Consider the following 10,471-nt stretch of genomic DNA (forward strand, 5'->3'; position numbering starts at 1 on the left):
CCATCTACTGTGCACCATCTGTGTGTGGCTGGGTCTGACTGACTCACTGTGTGCCACTGCCCTCTACTGTGTGTGCGCCCTGCCACTTGGCACTCACAGCCATCTACTCTGTGTGTGCGCACGGCCTGGTGCCGCAGGTGCACAGCCTTACCCATCACTGGTGCTGTGGCCTCAGTCTCTGGCTCCTGTACTTTTACTGCATGGGTCGTCTGTTCTGCACTCTGCGAAAGACCTACCCTGCCTGCTCGTAGTGCTCAGCATTCTTTTGTGAAAGTGACAGGCCAGCAGCAGCCGGAGCCAGCAGGAAGCAGCAGCAGGAGCCAAGCCAGCAGGACTGAGAAGTCCGCACCTGAAAGCAGGATCTGGAGCAGCGAAAGGTTAAGGCTCATGCAGAAGGACGTTGTGTGGATTTGGGATTAGGTGGGGGGCCCCAGAAATATCATTGTACAGGGCCCCAAGATTTCTGTTGCCGGCCCTGTAGCTACCATAGGTGCAGGGAGTGCAGCTGCTATGGGGCCCAGAGCTGATAGGGGCCACCTTCCCTGTCACAGTTACATATGTTATATACAGGGTGTAGCTACCATAGGTGCAGGGATTGACCTTGATAAAGCTGTCCCTTGTGACAGCGAAACGCGTTGGTGACCAAGTGTGACCCCCTGTGTATTTTATCCTGCTGAATCCTTCTGGGACTTTAAGAACCACCTCTACAATTGTGAGGAACAACTCTACCTCCAAGGCAAAGAGCACTTTATTACAGAAGCCTCCCCGCACTCATCCGGATTGGGGTAAACAGATCACGGCTTGCTTGCTACAATTTGGAGTACCTCACCCATTTCCCAATTGCACTATATCCGCACTTTAGAGAGGATCCCTACAAGCAACATTATTTGCCCCATTGGGCTAGGGACACCTCCAGCGACCTTTGGGATTACAAATTGGGACTCTATTTTGGACTCCAGTGCCCGTTTTTGAGTGGTTATCAACCAGAGCAGGTTATATATATTTCTTACACAATCGGTCCACTTGCTGGTTTTAAAAGATATTCATTTATCTATGTAATTATTTGCACATTTTTTTTTTTCATATGTATTGTATATTTATGTGTTTATTTTATATATATTTATATTGAAAAATCAACTCATTAAAATTTGAGAGCGCTGCAACTGTCCCTCCTTTTTTCTTTGCAAGCTTTACCAGAAATCTGAATAATACCTTGTTGCAGCAGCTCACCCTGAGCTAAACAACCACGACCAGCGCTCTAAACAGCTTTTGCTGCCCTTTCGGTGGGGTTGGGATCATTTGGTCTATTGCATTATGGTAGAAAAGTCATTAGGTCGAATCCATTAGGTCGACATGCTAAAAGGTCGACATGATTCTAGGTCGACATGGGAAAAGGTCGACATGATTCTAGGTCGAAAGGTCATTAGTTCGACAGGTCATTAGTTCGACAAGGTCATTAGTTCTACATTGTCTATGTCGACATTCACATGGTCGACATGGGGTTTTTCACTGTTTTTTTACCTGAATGTCAACACAGTCGACATGGACACAGTTTAAAGTGCACTGCATCCCCTCGCATCGCTCGCTGCGCTCGCAATGCGTCGGGCACGGTGCCTCGCTACGCTCGGCACACTATTTTATTCTCCCACCACGCCCTAGTGGATGTTAGGGCATGAAATACCGCCTGTCGGCACATGTTGGCTCAAAAAACAGTGAAAAACTCCATGTCGACCTTGTGAATGTCGACATAGACAATGTCGAACTAATGACCTTGTCGAACTAATGACCTGTCGAACTAATGACCTTTCGAACTAGAATCATGTCGACCTTTTCCCATGTCGACCTAGAGTCATGTCGACCTTTTAGCATGTCGACCTAATGGATTCGACCTAATGACTTTCTACCATAATGCAGTAGACCAAATGACCGCATCCCCTTTCGGTGCAGGGATTGCACCTGCTATGGGCCCAGAGCTGAGAGGAGCCACCTTTCCTGTCACAGTTACACGTGCAGCTCCTATGGGGCCTTTGTGTTATGTGATATGGAATGGTCATTGGCCCTTATTCTGGTTCGAAAGGCAAATTCCTTTTCAAATGGACAACACCATGTGCACTGCAGGTGGGGCAGATGTTACTTGTGCAGAGAGAGTTAGATTTGGGTGTGGTTTTATGTCAAAGTAAGATCTATATTTCAGTGTAAAAATAAAGCAGTCAGTATTTTCCCTGCACATAAACAAAATAACTCACCCAAATCGAAATCTCTATGCACATGTTACATCTACCCCACCTGCAGTGCACATGGTGTTGTCCATTTGAGAAGGAATTTGCCTTTGCGAGTAGACCAGAATGAGGGCCATTGTGCAGTGGGCACAATAAATACAACTGACGCAGAATGGGGCACGTTTATTGATGTTACACACGGTCAGATCTAGACTTTACATATTTAGGGGGGTGGGCACTGCACTGTCAGAGGGGCGTGTCTAGCACCGCCTATTGGCACTCACTGCAATATAAAATGTATCGGCCCACACACACACTAAAAACAGGGATAGAGCACGCATCAAAATGACACTGCAATGCCTACCACACATTATGTCACTTAACCCCTGTTTTCGGGAGTTAGCTGCAAATATTAAGTATCCCGAAAATGTATGTAGGAGGGACCACAGCGGAATCTCTGATCCCTGCTGGGATCCCTCCTGCCCTGCTCGCGGCCACTATGGGGGATGCAATGCTGCCCAATGTATCAACATCAGACAGCATCACAGTGGGTCCCTGGGCTATTCTGAGATGGCAGCAGCCCATTGGCACCCGGCAAAGCAGAGCGCAGAGCCCAGTCCCCGCGCGTGCAGGATGATACATACCCGCGATAGCATCGCATATTACACTGCAATCCTGGGCCTGTAATATTCCACCCAGATTGCACTGTATATGCCTCTAAGGGAGATGTACTGACTGTAACTGTCCCCAATGCGTGATACATCTCCTCATTACAGGGGCATGCAGCTCATACAACTGAGTCAAGAGCAGTGGGCGTACCAGTGTGGGGAGCAGAGACTGGGGAGGCAGTGGTGGACAGTAACAAAAAGGGCCACCTTCCCTGGAGGTGGGCTGCTGTGCATGCTCAGCCACAGAAGCTCCTCTTCCAATGGGCCTTTGCAGCGCCCAAGAGCTTGCAATGACTGACTCCCTGCAGCCAAGCCAGGCTTCTATATTTGCAGATTCTAGGCCAGGTGCATGCGGGGCAAGGGGGGGGGTTACGTTGTAATAATGTGTGCTATTACTGTGTGGCATTATGTGTATAAGGAGCACTACAGTGTAGCGTAACATGTATAAAGGACTCTACTGTGTGGTACACTGTAAATAAGGAGCAATGGGTCAAAGGAGGAACTAGTGCCGGTGCTAGGAGACACCAACCAAAATGTTGCCTAGGGCATCAAATTGGCTAGGGCCAGCATTGGTAGATATATCACTGCTTGTCGGCTTCAGCAAGCCACAAAGTTACTGTACAGTAAATGAGACATCACAACAGACGGTGAATGCAATTTCTGCTTTATTTCAATGAATGGTACAGTTATAACTGACTCCGCCTCCATACACAAGGGGGCGTGTCTTCCATTAAATCAGCAGGAAAAATCTATATCTAGCTAAAGCTGGAGTGATTAATGATGTCATCACGTCGGTATGCGCTGTAATGACAGTCTGTGACCCCTCCCACTACTGTCAGTCATATTATAGTCCCAACATTAGTCACAGCGACAGTCTGCCGACTCATGGTGACAACGCCGACACTCCTGGTAATCACATCACAGCATTAAATAGGATAGGAGTTCTATTGAGGATAAGATGTTGCCCATAGCAACAGGTTTCGCCCCTTCTATCAGATAATAGATAGAATCTGATTGGTTGCTAGGGGCAACATCCCATCTTCACGAGAACTCCCATCTTGGGTAAGTTACCCCGGGGTAAAGCCGACAAGTACAAGTAAGATTAGGCACAAGCACGTCAATGCGGAATCGGCGCCATTGTATCTGGGGCGATGGCTCTGTCCAGTTCCGGCGCCGTATGCGGGGGGGCCGCAGTTCTAGCAGGGCGGCTCGGCCACTTTGCATTTATTTGTCTTGTCATAGTTTTTATTGGTGGAGTTGTACGCGGCGCTGTGCTGCTTGAAGCATTCAGTAATCGCCTTGTCGCACTCGCAGACCTGCTTGGCGCAATCAGTGAACTGGGAACCTGCAACAAACATTAGACGAGGTTTAGATACATAACAGGTGGGATGTCACGGGGGGGGGGGGGGGGGGGTTGTATTAAGGGTTAATGCTAAAGGCAAAAGTGAGCGAAGGGCTCTCCTACAAGAATGGGGTCACCGATGTGAATCCAGTGGTGTATATCTCTGCAGTGCTGCTCCAGTATTGGCCTCTGCACAGCCCACCTCTGCCGCCCCCCCCCCCCCCCATCCAGGAACTATCACACCCCCCAGTGAGAATTAGGTGCACATTTATCAAAGAATATTTGCGGCTAAATCCCCAAATCATCTGTTTTCGTGGATTAGGCGCAAATATTAAGTATCCCCCTAATGTATCAAAGGGGGACCGCAGCAGGAATCTCCGATCCCTGCCGTGATCCCCCCCTGCAGCGCCACCGGCCGCATCCCCCATAGGTTTCTATGGGGGATGTGAAGCTGCCTGATGTATCAATATTGGGCAGCCCGGCTTCGCACCCCTGGGCTATCGCCATTCTGGGATGGCGATAGCCCATTGTAGCCTATGGGCCACACACCGAACTGTGCGGTCAGCGGGGTCGGGGGGGGGGGGGGGGGGGGGGCAGCCCTAATTCCCACTGAGAATTAGGGCCAGATGTATCAAGCTTCACAAAGTGATAAAGTGGAAAATCATAAACAGCCAGCCAATCAGCTCCTACCAGTTATTTTTCAAACCCAGCCTGTAACATGACAGGTAGGAGCTGATTGGCTGGTTGTTTATCACTCTCTATTTTATTAGTTTGTGAAGCTTGATAATCTGGACCTCAGTATGACCCCCCCCCCCCCCCCACCAGGAACTATCACCACCCCCCCCCCCTCCCGCCCACCCTGAGAATTAGTATCATATATTATCTGTAAGCTCTCGGGTGCACACACCCCCCCCATGGAGAATAATAAGTCTCATGTATTATCTGTAAGCTCTCGGGTGCACCCCCCCCCCCCCCCCCACTGAGAATAATAAGTCTCATGTATTATCTGTAAGCTCTCGTGTACAGCCCCCCTCTTGAGAATTAGTATTACCGCAGGTCAACTTTTGATTCAAGTAGGAGTAGCTGTAGCGCACGATCTTGGGGTAACACGATGAGTCGGCGGCACTCGCTTTGCCATAACAGCAGTCATGAACGTGGCAGCACCTGGCGGATTAAAAATTAAGTTTCCTGTTACACCCAAAAAGGAGTAATAGAATCAGATGTGACTACGCTGTTAGTGGCTGGGACTCTGCACAATAACAATAGAGAAATAATACTAACTAAAAAGTGTGCTTGGTTCCTGCAAAATGATTATTCGCTTCCCCTCTCTGACCAATCAGAACCAGGGTCATTTTCAATCTGACAGGGCGGGGGTGACATTTCTGTCTAGGGAACACAGCCCCCGGCCACTTGCCACCTGCAGTAACCGCTTGGCCCATTTACTCGGACCTACCTCTTAGGGGCAGATGTATTAAGCCTGGCGAAGAAATAAAATGGAAGGTAATAATGCAGCAGCCAATCAACTCCTAACTGTCATTTTTCAAGCAAAGCTGATTGGCTGGTGCATTATCTCCTTTTACTTTATATCCATGTTATCTCTTTGCCAGGCTGAATACGTCCGCCCCTTATTTCTGTGTAAGGGGTACATATGATATGATATGAGGAAGACAACTTTGTTTTACGTAATGCAGGTGCAGGCTGTGGAACTTCTACAAAGCCACCTTTTGTACTTGGGTGGCTGGAAAGTGGGTATTGGTTGCATGCGGGGGTGGTGGTCAATAGGTTTAAGTTTTGCATAGGGTGCTGAGAGGTCTCCCCACTAGTGCCTAACCCTAACTTCCCATACCCCGCTGTCTAAACTTTACACCCTCATAGCCTAACCCATACCTCCCAACTTTACAGACTCCGGTATCGGGACAGCTGATGCACGCCTGCGCCGCGCCGCAGTTTTCGGGGTGGGGGGCCTAATTTCGGGGGCGTGGTCTATAACCGCAGCTCTCCCGCGAGGCCACACCCCCATTTTGACGCTATGTGGGCATGACCCAGAGGCTCTGTAAGCCTCTAGCCATGTCCCCAGCCCCCTGGCTGCGGGAATAGACGCTGTGCTCATGCGCACAGCGTTTATTCCCCGCTGCTTAGCAGCCGACAGGGGGGACTCCCAACAGCCCCCCCACACCGCGGGACACTGCCGCCCGCGGGTGGGACAGCGGGACAGGCCCTAATAATCGGGACTGTCCCGCTAAAATAGGGACTGTTGGGAGGTATGCTAACCCTATCCGCCTTCTAAGTGCCTAAGCCTAACCCTCCTTTGCAAACTTACCCTAACCTTCCCCTCTCCGCAGCCTAACCCTAAATCCCCCACTAGTGCCTAAACCTACCCCATCAAAATCCCTGGCCACATGCTAGCCTGACCACGCATACTTACTGATAGGCATACTTGCCTACTTTTGAAAAATAGTTTCAGGGAGATTATAGAAATATAATTTTGCACAGCGTCCCATTGAGGGGGCGTGTCATGCTCCACCCAAAGGGCGTGGCTAGTCCCATATGTGGAGAGATTGTGAAAAGAGATTTTTTTTAAATGACTTATATCCAAATGTAGATGAGCCCCAAAGCAGTTAGTAAGAGATACTAGACTTAGTAAAGTGCTGGGGAATGGTGCTGATGATTCAATGTCTCTCAATGTCCTTTATCTTTCAATTGAGGGTGGGCATGAGAGCACAAACCAGCTGATTGTATAGGGCCCCTGGGTTCTAATCACACTATAATCTGCAGGAAAGCAGCCCCGGGCAGGCACCGCAGGATGTATAATAGGGAAATAAAACATATTTAACCAAGGAGGAAAGAGCGACAATCACTCACAATTCTTTGATCTCTTAACTAAGAAGTGAGTTTCCTCTAATCTAAAGTTGTGTACTCACCAATCAATCTGATCTACCGGCCAACCACTGCCGCCAAGCCCGCAGAAGCATCCGTAGAACGCATAGTCAAATAATGGGTTTCCACCCAAGACAGACTTCACCATTTGCCTGAACTGCAGAAGGTTGCCAGACGTTTCCTCCAGCAACCCTATATATGGAGAGAAGGGTCAGTTCCTGTGTACAGCGTAATACATCAAACATCTGGGAACGTGTACCAATAATAATAATCTGAGGAAGTATTACCATAGATTAACAGAAGCTTATACAGATGCCTCAAACATCTATCAGGCCAATAGTACAAAGTACCGAAATAAAAGCAATAAAAAGACTTTAAAATAATATGAAATAAAAAATCATTCCATTCCTTTGATGCGTTTTGAGACACCTGACTTTCTTCAGGCAGTGGAGAGTGAAACGCATCACAGCACGCAGCTGTTCAGTGAGTCTTTTGTTTTATTTTTAGGTTTATTAATTAAGTTTTTCAATAATGAAAAGTTCTATAATAATAATAAAAAAATAAAAATACAAATGAATAAAAAGCCTCACTAAATTGCTGTTACGCGTTTTGAGGCACCTAGCTGCTTCTTCAGCCAGTGGAGAGTGAAACGCGTCTCAGCAATCAGCTGTTCAGTGAGACTTTTTATACTGTACCAATATTTGCTTTATTTTAAGTTCTATCTGTCTGTCTGTCTATCTATCTACCTATCTATCTATCTATCTATCTATCTATCTATCTATCTATCTATCTATCTATCTATCTATCTATCTATCTATCTATCTATCTATCTATGGAGAATAATAAAAATAATGTCTAGCTATATAACATAAATTCCCTGGCATCTGTCTATCTGGCTTTTCATTCAGACCAATTCTGAGAACCGCCGGAGAGGTTTTGCTGCAGTTTTCCTCATTGTATAGAGCAGTGGTTCCCAAACTGTGTGCCGTGGCTCCCTGGGGTGCCTCGGGACATTTGCAGGGGTGCCGTGGATTGGTGGTCGAGGACCGATTCAAAATTACTTATGGTTAATTATTTATGGGCAAAACCAGAGCTGGTGGCTGCCAATAATAAAATGTCTACAAAAAGAAGTAAATCCTGCCCTTTACCACATAACTGACCATAGGAATAGCATATAAACCCAATGTAATTATTTTATTTTATTTTGGCCTAGGGGTGCCGTGAAAAGTTTTTGATACTCTAGGGTGCCATGATTCAAAAAAGATTGGGAACCACTGGTATAGAGCCTTTCTCGATGAAGGTTTGGGTGTATAAAGCATTAATCTATAACAAAAGGGAGCAGAGCAGTGATGATTGTAGTAAGAGAAGAACGTTAGTGCTCTACACTGCACACAGTGGCCAAGAGTGGTACTGCAGTAGCTGTGCTCTCATAGAAAGCTTTAGGCTCCTGGAAACCATCCAAGCTCCTTCTTCTATGTCACTGTCCCCATCTTTCCTTATTGTTCCTCCTTCACCTGCCCCCCAAGAGTGCCTCTACCCCTGCCTCCCATGGATACCTCTACCCCTGCCTCCCCAAGCATGCCTCTCACCATCCTCCCCATGAGTGCCTCTGCCTCCCATGGGTGCCTCTACCCCTTCCCCCCATGAGTACCTCTACCCCTGCCTCCCATGAGTGCCTCTACCCCTGCTTCCCATGAGTGCCTCTACCCCTGCCCCCCATGAGTGCCTCTACCCCTTCCCCCCATGAGTACCTCTACCCCTGAATCCCATGAGTGCCTCTACCCCTGCCTCCCATGAGTGCCTCTACCCCTGCCCCCCATGAGTGCCTCTACCCCTGCCCCCCATGGGTGCCTCTACCCCTGCCCCCCATGGGTGCCTCTACCCCTGCCCCCCATGAGTGCCTCTACCCCTGCCTCCCATGAGTGCCTCTACCCCTGCTTCCCATGAGTGCCTCTAGCCCTGCCCCCCATGAGTGCCTCTACCCCTTCCCCCCATGAGTACCTCTACCCCTGAATCCCATGAGTGCCTCTACCCCTGCCTCCCATGAGTGCCTCTACCCCTGCCCCCCATGGGTGCCTCTACCCCTGCCCCCCATGGGTGCCTCTACCCCTGCCCCCCATGGGTGCCTCTACCCCTGCCCCCCATGAGTGCCTCTACCCCTGCCTCCCATGAGTGCCTCTACCCCTGCTTCCCATGAGTGCCTCTAGCCCTGCCCCCCATGAGTGCCTCTACCCCTTCCCCCCATGAGTACCTCTACCCCTGAATCCCATGAGTGCCTCTACCCCTGCCTCCCATGAGTGCCTCTACCCCTGCCCCCCATGGGTGCCTCTACCCCTGCCCCCCATGGGTGCCTCTACCCCTGCCTCCCATGAGTGCCTCTACCCCTGCCTCCCATGAGTGCCTCTACCCCTGCCTCCCATGAGTGCCTCTACCCCTGCCTCCCATGAGTGCCTCTACCCCTGCCCCCCATGAGTGCCTCTACCCCTGCCCCCCATGAGTGCCTCTATCCCTGCCCCCCATGAGTGCTTCTGCCTCCTATTTCCTCCCTATCACCTATTCTCCCCATATGTACTGTACCTCGCCTGTCTCACCAAGCATGCCCCTGCCCCCCTATCCCATGTGTGCCCCTACCTCCTTATCACAAGTGCCTCCCCCATATGCACCTATCATCCCCCCTTCCCATATGTACCTCTGACCCTTCCCAATGGATGCCCCTGACCACTGCCTTCCCAATTGTGCCTCTCACCCCCTCCCAATGATTACCTCTTCCTCCAACGTCCCCATGTGTGCCTCTGCCTCCCCTCCCCATATGTGCCTCTGACCTCCCCCAAGGGTGGCTTTGCCTCCCCTCCCCATGTGTGCCTCTGACCTCCCCCATGTGTGCCTCTGACCTCCCCTCCCCATATGTGCCTCTGACCTCCCCCAAGCGTGACACGTCCTGTTGTGTGTCATCCGCCACTCTGTAAATGTGTTACACCAATTCCTGAGCGGTTAAAGTCGCTGCCCATAATCCCTGGTGCCCCGAGAGCGGCTTTTATCTGCCCCTGTGATGTGACTACGCCTCTGAGGACTTACCGATGCCGAGGATGAGGAAAAGCAGAGAGGGCGCCATGTTCCACCAATCACAGAGGAGAGCAGGACACCGCTGGACTTATTCTGCAAGAAACTGCACATTGTTATTCTGTTCCAGGTGGCTGACAGTCAATAAGTCAACACTTCATGGTCGATATACATATGGTTGACATAGTCAAAAGGTCGACACAAGGAATAGGTCGACATGACAATTATTATAGGAAAAGTAATTATTATAGTAATAGTATCAGAGGATAAAGATGCTCTCTGCCAATCAGATGTGGCCGCTGAGT

At 49.5% G+C, this 10,471-nt stretch overlaps 1 protein-coding gene across 1 annotated transcript; it reads right to left on the reverse strand.

Moving 5' to 3' along the window:
- Positions 1-3,574: 3,574 nt before the first annotated feature.
- On the reverse strand, positions 3,575-10,259 carry LOC146041666 (basic phospholipase A2 Cc2-PLA2-like). The gene is made up of 4 exons (XM_083161593.1): positions 10,182-10,259; positions 7,151-7,298; positions 5,281-5,393; positions 3,575-4,232 (listed from the first exon to the last, which is right to left on the reverse strand). Exons 1-4 carry the CDS (start codon positions 10,216-10,218, stop codon positions 4,084-4,086), a joined length of 447 nt encoding a protein of 148 aa, XP_083017719.1. The 5' UTR covers positions 10,219-10,259; the 3' UTR covers positions 3,575-4,083.
- Positions 10,260-10,471: the final 212 nt, after the last annotated feature.

This window comes from Crinia signifera, chromosome 19 (genome assembly GCF_055691185.1).
Source record: "Crinia signifera chromosome 19, ASM5569118v1, whole genome shotgun sequence".
In the NCBI taxonomy this organism is placed as follows: domain Eukaryota; kingdom Metazoa; phylum Chordata; class Amphibia; order Anura; family Myobatrachidae; genus Crinia; species Crinia signifera.